At 36.1% G+C, this 27,134-nt stretch overlaps 1 protein-coding gene across 2 annotated transcripts in view; it reads left to right on the top strand.

Moving 5' to 3' along the window:
• LOC125655608 (beta-1,3-galactosyltransferase 1-like) overlaps window positions 1-19,039 on the top strand; it is a 40,093-nt gene extending 21,054 nt beyond the window's left edge. The window contains exons 1-2 of one of the 2 annotated variants that reach the window (XM_048885943.2): window positions 13,090-16,315; window positions 17,657-19,039. In XM_048885943.2, coding sequence (XP_048741900.2) covers window positions 16,266-16,315; window positions 17,657-18,770 — 1,164 coding nt within the window. In that variant the 5' untranslated portion in view covers window positions 13,090-16,265 and the 3' untranslated portion in view covers window positions 18,771-19,039. Of the gene's footprint in view, window positions 1-13,089; window positions 16,316-16,963 lie in introns of those variants that run through there. The other variant, XM_056145423.1, reaches the window with a different exon arrangement.
• Window positions 19,040-27,134: the final 8,095 nt, after the last annotated feature.

Below are 27,134 nucleotides of genomic sequence, written 5' to 3'. Positions count from 1 at the left end.
AATCATTACGATCGGAACTTTATGATACTTCAGTAAATTTTGCATTCTCTATGATAGGATTTATGAGATATATCTCTGTTCGTTGTCGTCACCTACTTCAGTCAACAGGCAATTTCGTGAATTCATTACATCCGAGCTTAACTTCATTCTGAATGCGTAATTTTATCTATTGAAATACGGGATGCCGTTTCTTAAATTGATGTTATCGACTATTTAAAATAAACTTGTGATTTCAGCGATCTGGAAATGTGTTGTTATATGAATAGTGCATGCATTTAAGGATATCAGTTCAAATCGTCACTCAGAAATATTTGTTGTAAATTGACAAGGTAGCGATTGTGCAAAGGGGTGTCGATTCCATCCATTCCCATCAAATATCACAAATTCTGATATTTTCTCCTATCAATAGAAAGTACCCGATCTTTTACTGATAAACCCTCATTGAAAATAATTGAGCTCTTCTAGAATTAGAAGTGCCAAGAATTAAGAAAATATGCAATAAATGGATTTTTGACTGATGCTCACGTCCTTGATCGTTGTGCGAAGACAGATCCCGAAAGCTGAGTCCCACTTGTAAACCGCGCACGATTTCAGTCAATAATGTACATATACAATATCTATTTGATCAATAGAGCACAATGTCATTGGATTTCAATGTATATAATGACACCATACTGAAGATTATGGCAAACCTACGCACATAAGTGTGGCGCATGTGCTATTTGTTTAAATGTAATTACATATTTGATGTTTTCCCTAAAAATTCTATAGAAATGCAATATTTTTATTGTTCATCTTTAGTGTTTTATGGATTCTATATATTCTGTAGTTCATAAGCTTGTGTTGAGTCTTAAAAGTCCGCATTGTAATTTCCCTGGGACTACTTTTACTCGTGAACGCTCACAGAAGCCTGGTGCTGAGGGTGATCGCTTTACAAACTGTAGACTCACGTTCAATGGATAATGACTATTTCTTTCCCATATACATGCGCCAGGAATTGGAAGTGAAAGTCATTGATCTAAATTTCGGATATGACCTTTAAAACGGGGTTCCCGTACAGCAGGAGGCGTTAACAGGATAGAGAAGCATCACTGCTACATCCGTCAGCGCCGTGCATAGGTCACACAAATTTAAATGTCGACTGGTGCATAACTTTAACTCATATGTTGACGTCACACCTGCTTATATATATAGCTCGATGATCGTGACGTCACATCCATTCCGGTCCGCTCCTCCGGACAACGACCTCGGTCGGGCGTAGTCACTAACCTTTGATAATGTCACCTGTTGTCAAGTAATGTTTCCCGTTACCAGATGTAACACCCTGGGGAGCGTATTTTATTTTTACCATTGGAGAGAAAGATGGCGTCTCTCAAACATTTTTCAGCCAATCATATTCGAATATTTTATTTGATAGCATAACGATAGTATGAAAACCGATTAAGATCACTTAGAAAACTTTTCTAAAGGCGTAATAATGCGAATCAAGGGCGTTGTAACACAAAATAGAGGCATAAAAACGCGAGGCGAAGACGTAATAATGCAAATGAAAGGCGTAATCATTGAAAATAAAGGCGTAATACGGCAAAAAAAAAGACGAAAGAACACGAACGATACGCGTAATAACGCAAAAGAAATGCGTAATACACAAATCAAAGGCGTAATTACGCGAATGAAAGGCGTAATAACGCAAAAACAGAGGCGTATTAACGCGAAAGAAAAACCGCAATAACGCGAATCAAAGGCGTAATAAGGAGGGAAAAAATGACGTAATAACAAATATTGAAAAGCGTATTATTGAAAATCTAAGGCGTATTTTTAAAAAGCGTAATAAAGACGTTATAACGCGAAAGAAAGGTGTGAAAACGTGAAGCCAATGCAAGGCGTAATAACGAGAAAGAAATGTGTTACAGTAATTACGCAAATAAAAGGATAACGCATAACAAAAGCGTAATAACGCAAATAAAGGCGTCATTAATTTTGCGTTATTACGCCTTTCGTGTTCGTTATCATGCCTTTAAGCTCTCCGTCTTTATGCATTTGATTCGTATTGAGAGAGAGAGAGAGAGAGAGAGAGAGAGAGAGAGAGAGAGAGAGAGAGAGAGAGAGAGAGAGAGAGAGAGAGAGAGAGAGAGAGAGAGAGAGAGACAGACAGACAGACAGACAGACAGACAGAGGGGGGCAGGTAAAAAGAAATGGAGTGAAAGGGAGATATTACAAAACTTCAGAAAGAATTACACACTACAATATTTATATTATCTTGAATTTCTGAGATCATTGGGAAAATTCAATTCATATATTCTAACTGCATCCCAACAAGAACAGCCATGAATCTGTAAATGTTGAGTTAATGTGAAATGATGGAATCAGACGGACAGGGTTCGGGGGTCTTAGTTGCCTAATTTGATACTACTTTATTTTACTTGACGTGTACTCATGACAAAATCACATTAAGGCACTTTAAACCTGGTCACTTCAGCAAAATATACACGTAAAATTCATTTACTTCCGTGACTCTCGCATGCAAATACACTTTAGTCTACTTTTGATATGAGAAAACAAGTTTTCACTATTTTTCCTTATTCTAAGGTGAACTTATACCTGGTATGCCCTGTGTGGACAAATGTCTCCAGGATAATTTATATCCTCTATCAAGCATACAAAAATTGTTCCTTTCCTAAAATTTATGTAGTTACATGTTTGTGGATTTATTTGCATTTAGATTTACATAGTATTACTCACGCTAGCCTCGTGATCCCAAAGTCTAGAATATAAGCGATAAATTACCTAAACACATACACGCGTATTTGATTGGTGATGCAATAATCAATTTATTGAAAATGGCAAACTTTATATTACTTTGACACAAGCAGTGAATGTTTGGCATTGGATGTATGTTGATAAGGGATGATCTCCCCAATAAAACAATAAGATAACAAAACTCGGTGACTTAAATCGTACAGTGGGTGCATTGCGAAATGTCTTAATTTTAATTCACACGAGACTACTGTTGCCAACTGCTTTAAAAAAACAAACAACCGTTACCAAAACAGGAAGAAGTCATGCGTTGGGTGACAATACAAGTAATATGAATTAAAGGGAAACTTTCACCATAGAAATGAAAAAAATAAAAATAACGAACAATGACCAATCTCGTAATTCTTATAAAACATAATTATATTTGGCACACACATTCATTCTAACCATCTATATTTTATGGTATAACTACATGTGTGACATTAATTAGACTATTCTTCATAGTAATTTCATAGAATGAAAATAAACCGTACTGTACAAAACTAACATCAAAAAGATATGTTATTACATATTAATAGCTCGTAGCTTTTGCTACTTTGCATTAAGAGACTCTTCTTTTGCAGACTCGATATTTTCAGCTCATTCAATCAAAAACGGAAATCGACAGTAAAAGATTTTTTTTACGATAAGAAATTATATCTTGATTTAAAGTACCATTAGCCGTCTACAAGGAAATGCAAACCCTTCATTAGTTGTTTAAATTGAACGAGATGATAAAACTACGAGCAGAACACACCGCGCGACCTCTGATTCGGAGACGAGTTTTAACTGGTGGATTTGTATTGTTTAAACAATTAGACTTGTCAACAGTATTCATGACGCGTGGTCTTGTTCACGGAGTGGTTCATTTAAAGGGGTTAAACTTCACTCCCTTGCATCACCCCACAGAAATCAAATTACTTAGGTAAATCTACAACGTCAATGCCCTTGTTATTCTCCATTTGATGATGGTTAATTAAGGGGGCAAAGATTACAAGAATTATCGTAAGGATGGGCAGTGATAAGCTAGTTAATGTTCACATAATAAAAGTTATCCGCCTTTCGAAACTGAATACACAGTGATATAAATGATGATTTAACCGATCGCGGCCGACATTTGTGTTATTTCGATTTCATAGTCTTCAAAAATAAAATTCCTATGAATTTCAAAACGCTGGTTTAAAGAAAATGTATATACACTCTAATCCTTAACAAATCCCTTGATTTAACCAAGAGAAAATTGAATTAAAGTTATCTTATTGTTTAGATGTATTAGTTTTATATCTTTTTTCTTTCTTAAGGTACTACATTTTTTTGCGCAATATTGTTGTGAACGTCTAAAAAGAGTCGGCTGAAACTTGTTGAAACACGAAAAATTAATTATCGTCGACTGACCAGTTTCGATTACCTTAATGACAAACCGCGATTTTCTCATTAATCACTTGGATTAATTAAATGAATAATACACCTACCTTTAAAGTAATTAAATTCCTTTACTCTCATCCAAAAATTCTATCTCCATTGGTACGATAATTGAATATATTTTCGTAACAAAAAATATGTCACTTTGTGGTCCTAAAACGGTGACGTCACCTATTTCGGTGACCATTGATGATATAGGTTTGCCAAAAGTTTGTGACTGTTAAAACGTATATACAGGAAGAATATGCAGTTAAACGTCAATGAATAAAATAACATAGTGAAGAATTCTATACTTTTGGTATACTTTATATTAATTTGAAGGTTTTCTTGAAAAGGTAATAAGAAAAAAATTAGCTTATTTTTGGGGTGCTCGTGTTGATTGTTTGCATACTCTCCTTCTAGTCGTTCATTTTCGGAAAATTTTGAAGACGTACATTATATATGTTTGCAAAGACTACGGTGAAATTGATGACGCAATGTACATCCGGAAACGACAACGCGAACACGTAAACAAAATGTCACCGATCCTGGTCAGTCACCAAAATATGGCAGTCGACGAATATCTACAGAATGTACATGTATGTGATCATATTGGATATATTGCGGATGAATATTCTGGTAATTCCCTAGTTCTGGTTAAACTGGGTTTTCTATTTTTACACAGTGTGAAATTAACAGCTATGCAGTCTTATTCAATGAATGCAGTATTTCACTGCTGAAAATGAAATAAACAGCCTAACTTATTAGTACTGGTATTGGTTATCTACAGTGTAGTCGATATTTGTTTTTTAATACCTTACAGCTCAGCAATTGAATGAATTAAAACATTATCTAAGCAACAGGTTTTCCATTTTTTACAGATATACATGCATATGGTCAAACTTTGATCTTTGTCTACTTGTACACTATGTAGATCTAACTATACAATGTACACTACGTAGATCTAATAGTACAGTGTGCACTAAATATATATCTAACTGTACAATGTACACTATCTATATTTGACTGTACAGTGTACACTATGTAGATCTAACTGTACAGTGTATACTATGTAGATCTAGATGTACAGTATACACTATGTAGATCTAACTGCACAGTGTACACTATTTAGATCTAACTGTACATTGTATACTATGTAGATCTAACTGTACAGTGTACATTATCTATATCTAACTGTACAGTGTACACTATTTAGATCTAACTGTACAGTGTACACTATGTAAATTTAACGGTAAAGTGTACACTATGTAGATCTAACTGTACATTATGTAGATCTAACTGTACACTATGTAGATCTAACTGTACACTATGTAGATCTAACTGTACACTATGTAGATCTAACTGCACAGTGTACACTATGTAGATCTAACTGTACACTATGTAGATCTAACTGTACAGTGTACACTATGTAGATCTAACTGTATAGTATACTCTATGTAGATCTAACTGTACACTCTGTAGATATAACTGTAGTGTATACTATGTAGATCTAACTGTACAGTGTACACTACGTAGATCTAATATTATAGTGTACATTATATATATATATATATATATATATATATATATATATATATATATATATATATATATATATATATCTAACTGTACAATGTACACTATCTCTAACTGTACAGTGTACACTGTGTCGATCTAACTGTACAGTGTACACTTTGTAGATCTAACTGTACAGTGTACACTATGTAAATCTACTTGTACAGTGTGCACTATGTAGATCTAACTGTACAGTGTACACTATGTAGATCTGACTGTACACTATGTAGATCTAACTGTACAGTGTACACTATGTAGATCTAACTGTACAGTGTACATTATCTAGATCTAACTGCACAGTGTACACTATGTAGGTCCAGTCGTACAATGTGTTCCTTTAGGAAGTTCTAGTCAAACAACATGTTCCCTTAATTACATCTAGTCGTACAATATGTTCTCTCAGGACACACAGGGGTTCCTCTTCTAAGCACAGCATCTGCTTTTCTTTCAGTCTTAATTTTTGAGAGTTCGCTCGAATTTAGCTTCTCTGAGTACATTCATTTGCCCTTTTGAATTAACCAATCAGCGTCTTTATCAGAATTTCAATAAATCTAGCTTTGTTTGATTTCAGAGAAAAAAAACAATATTGAACGAAATCGACCAATCGTTTGTGAGGGAGTGTTAACAAACATTGGGGCAGCCTTTTGTTTGATTTCAGAGAAAAAAACCAATATTGAACGAAATCGACCAATCGTTTGTGAGGGAGTGTTAACAAACATTGGAACAGCCTAGACTGACAATCCATTACCCATGAATTAAAGGAAGAGGACGTTTCTTTAAAAACATAAATTTTAAAAGTTTGATATGGCTGTAGACTTTAATGGCAAAGTCACGTGACCTATTAATATTCCCCTGGATCATTGAAAGAAAAGGTCTAATATATAATCTTATGAAGTCATGGGGAATTACGTAATGGGTCTCAAATGAATCCATTTACAAAATATTGTGACTGCTTATGTTACCATGGGTACGTATAAGAATGTAATATCTATGAAAGTATATGTTATACCTGAGACATTATATGCTGTGTGTGCGTGTGTGTGTTTCATTATTATCATTATTTTAATACGGCCTGAAACTGATGTTTATTCTTATCTAGCATATTTATGGTATCTTGTGTTTTCATGTTTTATATGTACAATCGGAATAGGTACAGCTACGGACTGTTTACATGTAATAACGCCTTTTATATCATTGCTTTTTAATGTTTTATTTATTTTCTATGTATTATGTGTATAACATTTTGTTGTAAGGTATAAATGCATTGTAAAGCACCTTTGAGCGTACATAGTGTATGAGAATGGTGCTATATAAATATGGTATTATTATTATATTTTATTATCATTACGTTACTTGTTGACGAACTACCAAAAGAAAGTGAAAACATGTGACCATTAACCGAGACTCTAAAACCATATTCAATCTATGAAATATTTAGTCTTGATCATCCAGATGTTTGTGTATATTCCCCACATGATGCTTTCTATAGAAAACAGAATGCCTGATTTATTTGTAAAACCCACCTTATTTGATTGCAGACAGCTCTATTTCGATATCTTATTATGAGTTTTAGGGGGTCAGATTACAGAATCATTCCTATGTGATACACATGTTCTTGTCCGGGGTTTTTCCCCCTAGTCATTCCGACCCCCACTAATTTAGTTTGTTCGTCATTTTCATAATAAATGACTTTTTTTTCAACCCACACCAATGTCCTGTTTTTATGTCTTTATCAAGTGACAAGGTTTTATTGGCAAGATCATATTAGATAAGAAACATTTTTTTTTTTAAAATCCCTTTAAACGATACCTTATGACGATTAAATCGGTGAAAATATATTTTAAACCATGGTCATCCCAGGTGTCGCATTCTATAATACTCAAGCAAGAACGAGTCCAAGAAGACCCAAGAGGCAAAATGTTCTGAACACTTAATTTAACTGTTTTTCATTCAGTAGAAAATTTATCCTTCAACTCTCTAAGAGTTCAATTCGGAGTATTTTCTTTGGACGCATGCATCACCTCTTTGAACTAGCCAGTCAGCTTCTTTATCAGAATTTCATATAGACTTTGAATCAGAAAAATACTAACCAATGAGTCTAGACGTTTGTAGAGAGTATACACAATCCTCTGGATGATCGAGACTATGAGATATTTTGGACATGGTTCCTATCAGAAGCCAAAGGAATATGTCGATTTACTCATGACTTTGGTTAAGGGAATGACTATGGGGGAACATTGAGTGTTTGTCCATCGATCGGCAGACCAAGTGTTGCGCGCTGAATATCGCAAAAAATCCTTTGTTTGACATATATCTTTGTTGGTTTCCCCTGGTGAGTAGATGACCGTCCCCTGTTGTTTTTGTGGTCACAAGATCAAAGGTCAAGTGTCAATCTACCCTTGACGAAGGAAGATCGTGTCTGCTCAATATCTCACGAACGCTTTGCTGATAGAGATCAAGCTTGATATCGTGAGCCCCTGACTAGTAGTTAACCTGTAATTTTCACTATCATTACAAGCATTCTTTTGATGGGGATTCGTATGGTTACATGCTGTTATGTTTATTATAACCGTAGCAGTGCATATGGGTAGAAAAATGGCATGCAATACGCTTCAGTACCCAAATGAAATGCAATTTATCACTATTCAGGGGGAAGGCGGCAGGAACGGGGGTTGTAGGGGGAGAGGGTTATCCCCCTGCCTCCCCCCCCCCTCATATATATTTTTAATAAAACATTTCTATTTCTTGTTTCTATTGTTTTTGAAGTAATACTAGCTCTAACTCCGCAAACCAACTGACAACGTCACAAGACAAGCACTAAAGTGGAACCCACAAGGAAAAAGGAAAGTAGAACGGCCCAAACAGTCGTGGAAAAGATCCGTCAAGAGCGAAATGAAGGAAACCGGAATGCCGTGGACTCAGCTGAAGAGAGCAGCCCAGAGCAGAGTCCACTGGTGTGGTGTTGTTGCAGCCCTATGCTCCACCGGGAGTCAACAGGAATAAGTCAAGTCAGGTCTAACTCTGAAACTTTTATTTTGTTGTTAAAATATGTTGTTTTGATATTTTTGTATGCAACTTTAACCAGTCATTGATGAAATGAAAATTAAGTTTAAGATTTTATCAAAATAAAGATTGGGGTTCTATTGAATATAGAAAATTAATGTTTTGTAAGGGAAGAGAATAATGTAATTTTACTTCATTTAGGAGCTTTTCTAACACAAATATCAATAACAAAAGCTTATAAACCTTACTTTTTTCTGTCATTATAATAGTAAATCACAATTTTACTACAAAAATTTTCTACACCAAAATGAGAGCTAGTATTGCTTTAAAACTATTGTTTTCAAAACTTTTTTGCATGTCTTGAAATTACTTCCAGATTGTGCCTTCCATGCTTAGTCTGACCTATTGCTCGTTCAGTTCGCCAGCGAGAGGGGTGTTGTTTTTCCAAAACATTCCATTTTCTATTATTTTTCATCAAAAGGTCGTCATAGACGGAAACTTTCCAGTTATTTTGCGATGATTTTAGTGACAGAAAACAAAAGACGAAGGTCCTTATCACGTGCATGCATGATCCACTCTAGGTCGTTTATCGTTTGAAAGATAACCCAAAATTGTAAACAGCTTCTAAATATAGCATGGAACTTAGCATTGAATTTATTGAATTTTAGAAATTCCAATCCAAATTTGAACATAAATTTGTCCATTGGCAATGACATTATTAAACAATTACATGACTTTTGGCTGTGTTCTTAGATATTAGTATTTAGACCTAACGTTAAAGGGATTCTACGGTATAAAAGGATATTTCACATCCAAACCTGTAAAAATATCTAGAGTCTTCACGATTTAGCAATTTAAATTACTATCTCCGACACGCTGACGTCACAATAATAGGCATCTACTCATTCAAAGATTTAAATCTTTAAGTAGCTCTATTAAAAGTACTCTAAACAATATATATAACCGAAAATTTACACTTGGAATTCGAAATACCATGTATCCGTCATATTCTGAATATCATTCGGTTTTTTTTTTTATTGGTTTTTTTGTTGTTGCTTGTTTGTATTTTTGACATTTCAACATGCGCTGATAGCTAATTAGTGTCTAGTCTATGAAAGCCTTTCGTCTGGTGTCTGGTCAGTCACGTGATTGGACAGTTCGAAACAATGGGATATAAAGGCTTGACCAGTTTATCATTTTCTACACGAACATGTAGATTCTCAAATCAATTCTCATCTTGAAAGCATGGCGAGAAACTAATGGATCGGATTTGGATTTAGTTTATCCATATTCGTTCTAGTTTATGACTTTAGGCCAAACAAATGCAATTATGTGTTTTCCACATATCGTAAAGCCTTTAGTGCATATGTATGTGGATATAGGATAGATCTTGTAGCTTAATACGTGTATCGTTTACGCATTCTAAGTTCTTTATTTCCAAATGATAATTCATATTTTTGTAAACTTTAATACTGCTTTTTGGCATAGAACATCGCCAGTACATACGATATGCACATTTATATTCAGCAACGAAATACACATATTCTGTATTTCTTCAGTAACAGAATCCTTTCCCAAAGAAGTTCTTGATTATCAAATACATAGATTTGTCCATTGACAATGTCATTGTTAAAAAAATTAATACGACTTTGAATTGGGTTGTGTTCTTTAGACAAAACGTTAAAGGGGTCGCTCTCTTTACTGTCTACAGTATAAAAGATCACATCAAAAACCTGTAAAAATATCTATTTAGAGTCTTCACGATTCAGCAATTTAAATTACAATCTCTTAAATGCGACACGCTGACAACACGGCAGTAGCTAGCCCCTCTACATTTAAAGACTTAACTCCTTAAGTAGTTTTATTATAAGTACTCCAAACAATATATATAACCGCAAATTTACACTTGGAATTCTAAATACCATGTATCCGTCATATTCTGAATATCATTCGGATATTTCTGGGTTTTTATTTATTAATTTCTTTATTTTTAACATTTTAACATGCGGTGATAGTTAAATAGCTAATATGGTATATTTGAAAGTCTATCAGGATTCAAATAGCGTTCAGATTCTGATCAGTCACCTGATTGGACTGTTCGATACAATGGGGTATAAAGGCTTGACCAGTTTATCATTCTATACACGTATACTCTCAAATAAATTTTCATCTTGTCAGCATGACGAGAATATTGAACGAAAACAGACATGACTTATGTATGTGACAAGTTTACAAAATATGTTAGTCATGATAAATAACAATTATGGTATATTCTAAACATTATAATTTAATATGATAATTACTTTACTTCAGCCAGATTATTTTCTGCTACTAGTATTTTCAGGCTGCATGACGTCAAAGGGAGAAATTGTGCCTGTCTGAAACAGTCTTACATGTTTAAAAAGAAAAAGTCAATTCAGGGTAACCAACCAAAAAAAAAACACCTATTTGACCGGATTCAGTTTTAGTCTTTAGAAACAATTCCATCCATATGCGTTGTAGTTTATGACTTTAGGCTAAACAAATGCAATGATTTCATGTACATAATGTAGTTGTTTTTCACATATCGCAAAGCCTTTAGTATGTGTATATAGAATCCTTCACTGCGATTTAGCATGCTAGGTGTATTGTTTATACTCAGTATATATATAAAGCACGTAATATTCAATTTATTTTACATGGATACGTTCCACATCCACCCAACCCGGGGTTGAACTCACGACCTGCGGAACTAAATCCTTCAACGTGAGACCAACGCGCTAGACCATCTATAGAGGCAAGTCGGTATCGATGACGATGGGATTCTCACCACGCTGTCGCACGTTACAGAGTCATTGAGAATGGGATACAAGATACACATTGCATTTGAAATATTCTTTTTATATAAAATATAGCTCTAAAACTTCAGTTATTTCGGATTTCAAACATTTCGGTTGAGCATCACTGAAGAGACATTATTTGTCGAAATGCGCATCTGGTGCATCAAAATTGGTACTGTATAAGTTTTACATATACTACTCACAATTTGATAAGGATCACTAGGTTATATGTGTGTAATTTACCACTAACATAACAAAAGACATAAATTTGACTCAGAAACGTGTTTACTCAGGTTATGAATGAAAATTCATGAACGGCATGAACTTTTATCAATACGGAATGCTTGAAATCTGATAACAACACCAAACGGCATTTCATTACAAAAAGTTAACAGCAAACCAGAGAAAGAATTACACAGTTTTTGGGGATAGTCCATCATTACACTTAGTCGAAGTGTCAATACCGGATATGGCCTCCCCTTGCACGAATCGCGGCTTGACCACGTCGAGCCATACTGTCAATAAGCACCCGGATGTTTCCAATGGGAAGGTTGTTCCACTCTTCCACGAGGGCGTTTCCGAGCTCTGCCAAAGTCGTGGGTTGTGCTTTACGGCGTGAAAGGGCAACTTGCAGCATGTTCCATACATGCTCAATCGGGTTCAAGTCCGGCGAGCGCGCTGGCCAGTCCATACGGACAATTGTCTCCTGCTCAAGGTACTGCTCCACCACCCTGGCGCGATGAGGACGGGCGTCATCATCCATCAGGATGAACTCGGGGCCAATAGCACCAGCGTAGGGTCTGACGTAAGCATCGAGGATCTCATTCCGGTACCGCACCCCCGTCATTGTTCCTCTCTCCAGGACATGAAGATCTGTTCTTCCATCCCTGCTGATTCCACCCCAGACCATGATGGAACCACCACCATAACGGTCATGTTCACTGATGTTGGCATCATGGAAACGTTCACGTTGTCGTCGCCACACTCGGTGCCTCCTGTCTGTAAAGTCCAAACAATACCTGGACGCATCGGTGAACAGAACTTGAACCCAATCATTATGTGTCCAAGTGACATGATCTTCAGCCCAGTCCAATCGCTCCCGCCGGTGTCGAACAGAGGGACTCGAACACATGCCCTTCTCGAGTTGAGACCTGCATTGTGAAGCCGATTCCGTATCGTCTGAGTGGACACATTCAACCCCGAGGCGTTCAGGATGTCGTTACGTAGGCTGGTTGCTGTCCAGAAGGGATGGCGTCGTGCCTGAAGAGCCACAAAATGGTCTTGGCGTTGGGTTGTCGACCTCTGACGACCACTCCCATGTCGGTGTGCTGCTGTACCAAAAGTTTGCTGTCGGTTCCAGGCTCTGTTTACAACACTCTGGCTGACGTTCAGTGCATTTGCAACGTCACGTTGTGAATAGCCAGCGTCAAGCATTCCAATACATCTGCCCAGTTGTTCTGTCGTCAGGCGACGCCTTACACGTTAAGGGGGCATTATGTTGATAAACGTAATGTAAACACTCAAGTGAGTTTGAAATTTTAGAAAGAATCAGACATCGGTGCCTGAGTGAAAATCGTGCAATGGTAGAAAAAGTATAAACTGTGATGAGAAACGCACTTCCCATGGCATGAAATGCACGTGCAAGTTTGTTGAAGACGTTTTTCATTTCACTTGGACACCATATTGCCAGTTATGCAGTTATTAATTTTTTAAACAGAAAAATATCTATGATCCTTATCAAAGTTTGAGTAGTATATATTTCAAATGCAGTGTGTATCTTGTATGATCCTCTTAAATTTACGATAAACAACTATATCCCATTTCCATTTTAATGACCGTGTAGCGTGCAACAGCGTGCACAAATATGGTTTATCATTAAAAAAAATGTTGCGGTTTGGTTCCCGATCATCTTGGATTTTGCATTTTAATCCTCTGCTTCTTATTGTCTGCGTTCAAAATCAAATCACGATCTTCGGTTAGTTATTTCCACTATTGTTTGATGCATATCGAGAATCAAAATTACTTTTTGAACAAAACAATTCATCATGCTTTGGTTCTTTTAACTGTTTCATAACCAATATTAATGGGGTTAAAGATTTGCCCTTTAAAGGGGCATACCAGTTTAAAAAGACTCTTAAAGATTGTTTATTCAAATATTACATCAAAGAATGGCATTCAGACCTTGAATTAAATTCAGATAGAAAACTAAATTGCTTTTCCACTTTTAAACAAAACTTTGGTTTTGAAAATTATTTGAGATCAATTAAAAATTTTGAGCAAAGGAGAAGTCTAACACGTTTCCGTATATCAGCTCATAGACTAAACATTGAAAGAGGACGTTACCAAAAAATCCCTCAACACGAGAGATTTTGTCTAAGATGCAACAACAATTCAGTGGATGACGAAAAACATTTTTTTATTCTCATGTAGTCATTTATCAGGAGAGAGGGTTATTTTATTACAAATGATAGACAAATCATATAAGAATTTTGTAAAGATGGACAGTGACCAAAGGCTTATCTGGCTAATGACCAATAAAGATGAAAATATCCTCATCCAAACTATTAAGATGATTTTGAACAGTGGAATATAATACTACAAATGTTACATTTCATTATGCACATTTTCTTTCTTCTTCATATTTTACACTTGTAAGCTGTCTTGGCTACTGGGAGTACAAGACCAACAGTCTGGTACAACAATTTACTACCAGATTGTTAACAGGCACTGTCGTTTAGTGTTCCCTGTAACCAGGTCAACATATCATGTTTTGGATTTTTTATTCTCTCATATAATGCTATTATTCTCTTTTATAAAAATATTCTAACCTTCCTCCTTTAGACATAAAACATTCAGAACAACTGGATCCTGCATGTACCTATGTATTATACTTGCATACTGTATCCTGTAAGTTGATTTTGAACAGTGGAATGTGATACTACAAGTACATGTCTTTGCTTTGTACACATTTCCTTTGTTTTAAACTTGTAAGCTGTCTTGGTTACTGGGAGTACAATACCAACAGTCTGGTACAATAAATTTACTACCAGATTGTTAACAGGCACTGTCCCTTGGTGCCCCCTGCAATCAAGTCAACAATTCATACCTTCCTTAACACTTCGTACAATTGTTTTCATTTATATAATTATTCTATTCTAATCTCCCTGCACTAGCATAAAACATTCAGAACAACTGGATCCTACATGTACATGTGTTTTATACTTGCATACTGTACTTACTAAACAATAATTATACTGATTTGATTACAATTTTATATGTATTCATACAACACTATCATTATCCACTGTTTCTGAAACTGATGTGTGAAGTGGTTGGGTTACTTTATTGTATATATTATGTTGTTAATTTAAATCTTATCTGCAATCAGTATTTCATATATAATTGTAGATGTGTGCAGTGCAGAAGTGTGAACTCTGTCAGTATTAGTACTTCTGAATGATTGTTATTTATATTTATTGTTATAATTAATTGCTTGTTAACCTGTACATGCTCCCGAGGGCCGGCCTTGATTGATGAATAAACAATACAATATTTTGGAAACTCTGCTTAAGAGATGATTCTTGTATATAAGTGTATGTATCAAGTGGAAGGCCCTGGGGAAGAATAGTGTGTGTACTAATCAGGTCTTGAAATAAAGTATTATCATTATTATTGATCGATCGTACGCACGCTGCTGGGAGATTTGGTTCCAATGGTTGTGAGTTCAATCCCGGGTAGAGGCGGAAGTGAAATTTCTGTGACAGGAACCTCGGCATACAGTGACAGCAGTATATCTTGCGGAGATACTCTAGATTTAAGCGACGAAGGATAAAATTGATACATGTACGAACCATGTTGTCAAAATACAGGTTCCCCAATTTGTTTGTGTGAATTTCGATCCCAGAGCAGAGGTGTCCCTAAAAAAATCCCAGCGTCTCATTCGGGAGAAGTCCCTTGAAATCTCATCCGCATTGCACCAAGAAAACAAAAAGGGCAAAGTCCTTAAAAATGAAAATTATATATCCAGGGTCGGATCCAGGAATTGCGGTTTCAGGGGCGCCACTTTATGAGGCAGGGGGTCTGGGGGCCTAGGTCCCCAGTGGGTCCAGAGCGAAGCCTTGGTGGGGGCCCAGGGGCGAGGCCCCAGCAGCTCCTGGATTTTTCAGATTTTATAGAGCCTGAAATATTTCTCCTATCTAGTCATTTGTACTATATTCTATCATTTTTAATAAGGTGAAAGTAATGAAATGATGCAAATTCTAAGGGGTTTTGGAAAAAAGAAAGTTCTTCCAATAAAGTAATACAAGAAATCAAAAGATTTTGTCATTTATTTTTCCGGGGTGGAAGAAATCATAGCTTCTTTTATTGTTTAGTATATTTTTCTAAACAAGATACCACGATTTACCTTAAATTTGAAAATTTTAAGATTGCGCCCCACCCCTCCCCTTAAATCCGCCACTGATATGGTATATATACATGGATCAATGAACAAGCAGTGGTTAAATAGATCTCAGTGTCCTCATGTAAGCACATCCTCCCTCGTGACGTCATAGTGATCCTGTTGACACTCCCCATCCTTGTTGAAGAGAAGACTTAACACGGATGTCGGGAGTAATGAAAGAACTCACTTCCGGCTCGTAGTTAGAATGTCCACGGTAAAGCTTGTCATTTATGGAGAGTGGTCCGTTTAATATCCACCTAGCATGGAGAAAGATTTACAGGTACGGTTGCATTGTGAAAGAATATTCTAAACTGTTTCGATTAGATATACTCGTATAGTGCCATGAATGATATTCTAAATTCCACTTTTCAATTCGTATTTTTTTTTATTTAAGAATTTTCTTGATAGACACGTGATGGAAAATGTGTGTGTGTAAATTTAATTTGAAACAATAAATGCTATTGTGGAAAACATGCGAATAATGAAAATCTGAGTCCCCACAGGCCTATCTCTACCTTGTATGGCACCATTTCATAGTAACCCAAATATACATTTATCTTCTTTTCTTAAGGTATTCCATGTATAATGAAAGGATAATGAACAATTTTGAAGGATTTAGATCAACATAAATGTTTATTGTTAAATAATGATGAAAGTGAAGCAGATGAAATTCACATGACTGGTAAATGATTAGAATCCGTCCTTTTTGCACTTAAGACTTTTTGGAAGAGTTGTCTGCCCTTTGTAAAAATAAGAAAAATCTAATTTTCTAAAAATGTGTGTGGTTAATGATTGATTTTATTTCATATTTTCATAAAAAGAAAGTGTATGTAACTTTCTATCGAGAGATAATTATAAAAATATAATTTGTTTTTAAAATATCGTAATAAAATATGTTTTTCCCATATACTTCAATGTTAAATTCTAGGTGAACTAAATCAGGCAGTAAACAAAATTTTGAAAATTCCTATGGTAGATTATTTTTATTTGATGAACCCTTCAAAATGATACCATGATTACAAATATTCCACCATCCATTTATTAGATATGAAATATGGTCATTATACATTGAATACCTTAAACACCTTGTAAAATCCAGATTTTGTGAAAAAAAAACCCAAAAATTAACAGGTCTCACGAACATGGCTCACAGAACAGTAGATTAACAATACACATACCTAGTAGACTGACAATACACATACCTAGTAGACTGACAATACACATACCTAGTAGATTAACAATACACATACCTAGTAGACTGACAAAACACATACCTAGTAGACTGACAATACACATACCTAGTAGATTAACAATACACATACCTAGTAGACTGACAATACACATACCTAGTAGACTGACAATACACATACCTAGTAGACTGACAATACACATACCTAGTAGACTGACAATACACATACCTAGTAGATTAACAATACACATACCTAGTAGACTGACAATACACATACCTAGTAGATTAACAATACACATACCTAGTAGATTAACAATACACATACCTAGTAGACTGACAATACACATACCTAGTAGACTGACAATACACATACCTAGAATTCAGAGTACAATATAACATACATTTTACTGAAATTCCGGTTTTCTTTTACAGCTTGATCCGCCTTCCATTTCGATACATGCGATATTCAGTACGCTGTATGAAATTCCTTCTCACTTTAGTGGCCTTCACTTTTCTGGGCATTCGTATGGACAGCTACAGCCGAGCCGTCAGTGGCCGACGCCAAATTTCATACATTCGAGATACACAGTATCCGTTATATGCAGACGTGCCTCCGTCAGACTTTGTCATCAATAAGCCAGTAAGCTTAAAGTACACATATCCTTACAACATTGACTTCGTTCATTTGCTGGAGGGAATTAAGACTCATCGAGAAATTCCTCTCGAACCTATTAATCCACATAATTTTAATTATATAACCAATCCGATTCATTTATGCAAGATTCGTCATAAAAGAAATGGGATTTTTATTCTTGTGTTAGTTAAAAGTGCCCGAAAAAATTTTCATTTACGGCAATCGATACGTTTCGCCAAAGCAGATAAAAAATTCAAAAAATGGAGGAAACATGTTCGAATTGCTTTCCTTTTAGGATATTCATTCAATGAAAGTAACAGGGAAATTTCGAAAGAAAGTGCCATATTTGGAGATATCGTCCAAGAAGACTTTGAAGATTCATACAAGAATCTTACATATAAAACTATCATGGGATACAACTGGGCTGTCTCCCATTGCCCGAGGGCGACACATATATTGTACCAGGATGATGACTTCCTCTTTAACTTAGATAATTTGTTTAAGTACCTATCGCATCACAAAAACCTAGATTCAGTGTACATTGGCTACAGCATTGAAGACGCCATTCCACAAAGGAAGAAGAACAGTAAGCATTACATATCCGAGGAGGAGTATCCCCATTCCACTTTCCCGCCTTATTTCCCGGGCGGGGCCTATCTTGCCAGTATGAACATCGCCCAGAGATTAGTCAGAGCGTTTCCCTATGTAAAACACCTATCAGTTGATGACGTGTACCTTGGAATAGTCGCCTTCAAGCTGAACATCACGCTACAAGACTCAAGTCTCGTGAACATGAACAATTGTTCAACGTACTCACATGTTATTGCCTGTCGGGGATATTCCACCAAGCATGACATTTTTGAAGGATGGAGGAACTTTGCGAGGAAAACGTATGACATCGAATCCAACTGAACACACGCTTAACGTAAATTCAAAACTCTGGAAGCACCATGCCATTCAACCATAGGTACTTACAGTCATTGAATCGCTAATACGTTTATAGTTAAATCCATTGTTTGTGAACGTTAAGTGAAAAACCGTAAATTCAAAACGCTGGGGAAAAACCCACCCAACAACGCCTGACGACCTTAGAAGCTAGTCTTCATTGAATCATTCAATACGATAAAAGGAATATCATTGTTTGTGATGTGAATGATGAATAACAATCTAATTTACTTTCATTTGGGGTTTGTAGTATATATTTAACCAGAACGAACTTAACACTGTTAAACATGTAACAGCAAACTTGCGAGCAGCCATTGGCGCTGTATCGGCTAGCCGTTACATTCTGCTACTGTCAGTCTCGTTGTGGTTTCTGGTGTTTATAAAAAAAATTCACTTTCCAAAAAGTTGTATACGTAACGCACATTTTTAAAATCAAATCTATATTACCCGGTAGTACTCAGATGAGTTTCAAAACCTTTACCCTACACCACGGGAGAACTTTGTAATAACTTTTACATACAGGGTTAGACTTAAACAATGACCTTCATGTTACCAGGAGAATGTGGTTAAATTTCAATTAATAGACTCCAACCACAGAGAGGATACGGCCGCGTTGTCCGCTAATTCAACGCCTGGTGTCAAGGATTCGTGTCCTCTCCAATATCATGCGCTCTATTTGGCCAAATATCGACCTGCATATACCAATAACTTACTGTATTAAGTAGTAATTGCTGTCTACTCTATTGCAAGCACAAATACGCGTATTGTATTATATGCAGTGTTTGCCAATATAAAGTTTCTGGAAGAGGGCGATAGGAGAAATAAAATGTTATATACACCTGCACGTGCCTTCGGGGTGAATATAACATTTTGATTTCTCCGATCGGCCAATCAATGAATTGAGAAATGAAAATAATGAAAGTATATGCCATCCCCAGATCCCTGCCCCAATTGTTTTTATAACCCCCCCCCCCTTCGACAAAGAAACCTACTCATCTATTCCTAATTTTTATATCAAGCTGAAAGACCGGTGCTTTTGAGAAATTACATACATACAGACAACATATGTTTAAAACATGATGAAATATCATTATCATTATTTATTAATAATTATCTAATATAAAACTATCATTTATTGTAATAAATATAATCATTTAATCTAATATTATCTATTATATGATTTTCAATTACTAAAAACGTTAGAAGTGACTTGAATGACGACAGTGTTTTTCATGTATTACATTTGTATGCCACGGACACGTTGAGGAGGTTGAAACCAGTCAGTCTGACCGGCACGCAACCCGAAACAGCGAATACAGGCCATCTACTACATGTACGCCGAGTGGTGGTTTAACTTTTACATGTATTTTATTGTGCATTATATACGGGGGGTTTGGCACAAGTACTATACATTCATTCACATTTTTGCGGTCAATACGATGCTTTACCTACATGAGAAGTAATATTATCTTATTCATGATAAACGGGATGATTTCAGCTTCTCCATCGTCAACTTCCCACATTTATGTAGCAATATTCCATTATCACCTGCATATGGTGTTTATATATCTCAACTAATTCGATATGCAAGAGCTTGTTCTGGGTATAGTCGGTTTTTAAATCGAGGTAAGCTACTGACAAACAAGTTGATGGTACAGGGATTTCAACAGTCTCGATTGAAGTCCGCATTTCGCAAATTCTATGGTCGTTAAAACGATCTAGTTCGTCAATACGACCTCGCATTGGGTCAAATGCTGTCTGACGTGTTTCATACCGATTGTTAAGCCGTTCTTGGCACACTGATTTTGACTGCGGATAACTCCGTTTACCTGATCAGGATATGGGGCTCACGGCGGGTGTGACCGGTCAACAGGGGATGCTTACTCCTCCTAGGCACCTGATTCCACCTCTGGGTGTCCAGGGGTCCGTGTTTGCTCAACTATCTATTTTGTATTGCTTGTAGGAGTTATGAGATTGATCACTGTTCGTTATCTTCACCTTGCATTATCTTATTCATTGTTGTACTTTCTAGGTAACTAAAGCATCGAATTGACCGAGAAAATGGTCAATATTTGATTTATTGTACGACTGAATAATTAAACCATCGAAACTGGCTACTAGAGCTTACGACACAATGCTTTTTATTATATTGTTTAACGTCGCTCTCGAGAATTTTTAATGATCACTCATATGGAGACGTTGCTGGCGAAGGGCTGCAAAATTTAGGTCTATATTTGGCGTTTACGGCCTTTGAGCAGGGAGTGGTCGTTACATGTATAGTGCCCCACCTTGGGCCTTGGTTTCTGTGGTCTCATCCGAAGACCGCTCCATTTAGTCGCCTCTTACGATGAGAAAGAGGTAATGAGGACCTACAAATATATTCTAACCCAGATCCCCACGGAAAACTTTATAAGGAAGTGGTAAACGCTCACTTGAAGCAATTGAAATTAGATTTTTTTTCATAATGCTGAAGATAAAAGGGGGGGGGGGGTGATTAAAGGATTAAATTTCAGTTTTGAAAATACACGAGGGTTTGAACTGTGGTGTTCACGCTGACATATTTTAAGAAGCGCATTAATCTTCAGGAAAAATATGTCGGCGTGAAGCATCCTCGCGTATTTTCAAAATTGACATTTATTTCTTAAATCTACATCCTCCTTTCATTTCTGTCGGGATTCCCTGTAGTGGAAATAGAGGTAACATCTATCAGCATTCATACGCGTATTATTAACTGCAACACACCATCCACGAAAACAAGAACTTTATTTCTATTCTACTACAGTTCAGAAACATGAAGCTGGACCCGTTTTACAAAAGAACTTACGATAAAGTCGCAAGTCTTAAATTGTATTACACAGTTATTACTTTAAATGAAGTAAAAAAAAAAAATTCGGCTTAATTTTCAACAATTAAAAAAAATAGTTTGCATTTGGAACGAATGACCTTACAATAAACTGGAAAATTCCATTATGTAAAGTTGGTCGTAAGTTCTTTTGTAAAACGCACCACTGATCCTTTACCTTAACAGCTGACGTCACGACATTTTCCGAAACGGACTAGGCACAGGGGCTAAGCCCGTTTTGGGCCCGAACTCTGTGATATCACAGAGTTCGGGCCCAAAACGGGCTTAACCCCTGTGGGACTAGGCCTACTTCTAAATATATTTCAAGTATTCAGTTTGATGTTGACGGATTACATCAACTGCTTTGTATACAGTCCAAGAAAACTACAAATACGTGTACATCGACATGTTTACCGATCTCAGAATGCGGACGATTGGTTAACACTGAATGACAAATGTTCTTCAGTCATTTATGAATTTGTTTTGCAACATATATTGACCACTTCTTAATGATTTTGAATTTGATTTGAATAATCAGATTATCAGTTGTCGGCTTTATTGTTTCATTAACACAACACGAAATGCAAGCGAAATTTGTATCAATTTTCTCATAATCAGTTATTTCGTATAAATGTATACTGCAGAATAATGACCGCGCGACATTCTTTTGATCTCTGCAATAACCGAGGTAGATTATGCCAGTTTAACTAGTTTGATTAGTACATGTAACGAGCAACATAAAAAGTAAAGACTAATAAACAACATCCATCACATTAATTATTTCACATGAAACTTTGATTATCAGGCAGACCACATGAAACTTTGATTATCAGGCAGACCACATGAAACTTTGATTATCAGGCAGACCACATGAAACTTTGATTATCAGGCAGACCACATGAAACTTTGATTATCAGGCAGACCACATGAAACTTTGATTATCAGGCAGACTTATTATTTATTTCACTATTTTGATAATATGCAAATACAGGTGAAAGGAAACGATATCATTTTTCTTCTCCAAAGAGGGGAGGGGGTAGTCTTCTTGAAAGAAATGTAAGAGGGGGGGGGGTGATCTTAAATCAATTGATAAAATGGATTTCGTACCAAATTATTCAAACTGAAACTGCTTAATAATCTGGCAGATGTGGTCCTGTGGAAACTCAAAGTATCAGCAATAGAACTTTAGCTGCAGGGATAGGCAGGGTATAGAACAATTTCCCGTTTGTATACCCGGGTATGTACATTGTGTGCATGTATATATATATATATATATATAGATAATAGTTACTTTTCGCAATGATCGGTAAAAGTATAGGTAAAAAATAAAAATGAAACACGAAGACGTTTAGTAAAGGTTTCTGAAGATTTGAAATGAAAGCGCTAAAGCTTTACTAAACGTCTTCGTGTTTCATTTTTAACCTATATATATGTGTGTGTGTGTGTGTGTGTGTGTGTGTGTGTGTGTGTGTGTGTATTGATAAGTCATTTGAAATTTAAAAATAAAACCTATCCGTATAGTCTTACTGAAAGAAACAAATGAAGGGACAAAAAACTTTCCAAAAAATAATAAAAATAAACTATGCTGTTGAAAAACGGGGATTAGTTGAATTTACATATTTTCAGTTTTAATGATAATTTCAATGATAATCAAAAAGTGGGAGAGAGGGCACAAAGATGCTTATACCCCATCCTCAGTTTAAAAAGTGAGAACACGTCCCCCCCCCCTTTCCCCCTCCTACTCCCTTGAATTAACTGAAAACAGATTCCCATTTTTTTTTTTACAATTCACAAATCATTCTTAATTTTGTAACTTGAAGCGACGCAGTGCTGTCCCTCTCGACATGCTTCATTTATTTTACAAGTAGGCCATCGGAAAAAAATTGGATGAAGTGTACTATACACAGAGCTGGCAATGTAAATAACTGCAATCCCGGGGGTTATAATGATGTTTGATGTTTAAATAATTAACCTGTATCAGTTCATGGATTGTGCAAGATCTGGTTTTTTGTTTCTCAATCTAAAAACGAAGTAGAGCGTCGTGTTTCAGACTCCAAAAATCCAATCCCAGCTCGTGACGGCATGCATTACAAATTTACCAGTGGATAGTATTTCACGGTACGCACAATGAAGAAACAGAGAAACTCCCACATACAAGCATCGATTTAGGGTTTCCAAGTTCACCGTATACTCAAGAAATAGTTGATAAACCGAATCATATCAGTATTTCTGTTAAAGCATACAACCCGTGATTATATTTAGGGATGCAGTATACTTAGGGATATTATAAATCTAATAAACACAGTGGGTCATTTTGTTTTACATGAAAGAGTGGCCGGAAATGAAATCCGAAGGCACCAACATCGCAGTCGCAAAAATCTGAATTCACCATTATAATCGACAGAATTTCCGATAGGCTAATGATTTAATACACAACAGACTATTGTCATTCATATATGCGTTAATACCATAAACTAGACGTGTTCTCATCTGCAAATCGGGGCCTATTTAACAATTTCTCTTCATAAACCGTCCTTGCCCAAATTGACCTTGGATCAGAGCTATGACGCACCGTCTGATTGTGAGCAAATTTATAATGTAACCCAATTTCGCAAGTTTCTGGATGTGTCGGAACGACCGGTTAGAATTGACGTTTGTACACCATTTGTAGGGCAAAGTTGACATCAATAAGTTTTTAAAATGGTGTTTCGCTAGCAGACGGTCCGTAAAGAGCTATGCGCAGTCTTAAAAAGAGGAAGAACGCTGATGGAAGTCCCTATTGGTGATCAGTACCTGGTGTTCTCCGGTTTCTTACCCAGGTCGACATAATCTCGAGATTTATTTCCCTCGCCAACTGATTTACTCACATAATTTAATCAAATGCGTTTCCCTGTAAATGGTTGTAGTCATTCCCTTCTCTAGTATATTCAGGGGTCCGAGTTTGTACATCTCTCTATTTCATATTGCTTATAGGAGTTATGAGATTGACAACTGTTGGTTGTCTTCGCCTGTCCTAGTGTTTCTACATACATGTAGATGCTAAGTTACTTTTGACCTTGATGGCATTGTTAAATCCGCGACACATCGTTCAACCATATCCAGTTTAGCTCTACCTAGGACAAGAAACTGCAATCGGAACTCCTCGAATGTCAATTGACAATGCATCAAATTCATTCATGGATGCCATCGTATTACATCCGAGATCTATTTCGAGTGCGCGAGACATTCGAGGAGTTCCGATTGCAAGAAACTGATGTCTCCTCCTAACAGAAAATAGAATCGAACTCTTTGTTTTACCAATGAACTTTCATTTGATCCAGAGGCTTGACACACCACGTGCACTATAGGTAACTTTCGTGCTATACAGACCGATATCAATATTTCCCTATTGCAATGTCACATTGTAATATCCAGACAAAAATTATTAACCCTTATTCTTAGTATAGTGATTTTATGGGTCAGAGCCGTGTGGTTATACAAGATACTTGCGTTTAATGCTGCGGGTTTTTTGTTTTTGTTTTTAGAATTATAGGACCCAGATAAATATTTGGTGACAGACATGGTGATTCTTATGTACCCTCTCCCCAAACCTAACTTTGGTTGTATATTGTTTAACGTCTCACTGGAGAATGTTTCACTCATGGAGATGTCACCATTGCTAGTGAAGGGCTGCAAAATTTAGGCCTATGTTCGGCGCTTACGCCCTTTGAGCAGGGAGATCTTTATCGTGAGTTTGAGCCCCGCTCGTGTCAAAGAAGTAAACATAGTGATTGCTCTTTCACCAACCTCTCGCAATTAGAAGTGAGCAACATGGTTTTTTAGAATACGACATTAAAACATGGAGGTCCTGTGTCGTGGCAGGCGTTTGCACTTTAAGGAAGCCTCACTGCTACGGTCGTAAGCGCTAAACATAGGTCTAAATTTGTGGTACTTCACCTACAACTGGTAACGTCTCAATGAGTGAAAATTCTCGACGGGACGTATAAAAAAAACCATCCCACCAATCTTGATATCTCTATAATCAGAATCTCATGAAAGTATAATCAGAATCTCACGAAAGTATAATCAGAATCTCATAAAAGCTTTAACTGAACAAAACTGGCTATACCCTCGTAAATGTTTTTTTTGTTTTTGTTTTTTTAAATGTAATGAAAATACAAACGAAATTTGTTTTTATAAGTTAAATGAATACAATTTACCACGTGGGATGTATATTTTTCTCAACGAAATCTAGTCCAGTGGGAATATTTGTATTATGGAGTTGTATAGAAAGAGGACCATATATTTCTGAATCAACTATTGAACATAATAGAAAATTCACAAGTCCCTTAGCTAGCATTATTATTATTTAGGAATTTCACATTTGTATTTTTATTACAACAAAACGAAGCCAAAACCTAAATGTATACAGTGTAGACCATCCCAGGCATCCAATTATTTTTTTTTTTTATCAAGTTGTGCCTGTAGATGCCGGCATGTAGCTACATGCAGACACAAATTCTGAACTCCAATTACCTAGCACTCGTCCAATGAGCAAATATAGGACTATTTAAGGTTAATTATCTGTAATTCAACCCAATGTCAAACACCGTTAAATCCTTGTCTTTGAAATGATCTAGTCCCGTTAAATGACATAATTCGTATTTTAGAAGGAAGATCGTTTTTGATATTGAACTCTGATTTGTCATTGACTCAGCACAAACAGCATTCAATCAATTTTACGTTTGATCGGACTAACTTTAGAACTTAAAACAACTAGCATCGTCTTACCAATGACACCAATGTATGGCACATATCTTATCAATTGTATGTTGCAATACTACCATATTTTAAAATATACTTTCAAAGGACTCACACATTCCCTACAAAACGAGTAAGTCCCTGTGACCATTCGTTTAAATTATACCTCTGATCATTAAAATGACCTCTCCTGTAATAATGTGCAACAAATAATAAAATTCACATCATTTCAAAAAATTACAGAAATATAAAGCCCAAAATCGGTTTTTATATATTAAATCATACAACCCATTATATATAGTAATAGGCTTCCACCTCCTCTGACATATCACTCTTTATCATAATGGTAGGTTAGGTATCCAATACATTTCTTCCACGACCCTTATCATTGTGAATTATGCAAACTGTAAACCCTGTACGTAGATACAAATTAAGCAAAGTTTGGTTTTATAGTACCTGTACATGTGAATTAAACAATACATGTTAAAATAGAAACTAAACAGTAACAATGATTGAAGTCAGCAAGGGCAACTTTTTATAAACGAAAACAAATATACGTATCCGTCAAATTCTTATAATAATCTCCTACCATTGATTAGTAACACGGGTACTGGTACATTCGCACCCCCTCCCCACCCAACACTATCTCCCACACAACATCGCTAACAGTGGTACATTCGCACCCCCCTCCCACCCAACACTGTCTCCCACCCAACATCGCTAACAGTGGTACATTCGCACCTCCTCCC

The sequence above is a fragment of the Ostrea edulis genome, chromosome 7 (assembly GCF_947568905.1).
Source record: "Ostrea edulis chromosome 7, xbOstEdul1.1, whole genome shotgun sequence".
Taxonomy (NCBI): Eukaryota; Metazoa; Mollusca; class Bivalvia; order Ostreida; family Ostreidae; genus Ostrea; species Ostrea edulis.
This window is presented reverse-complemented; position numbering and strand designations above follow the sequence as displayed.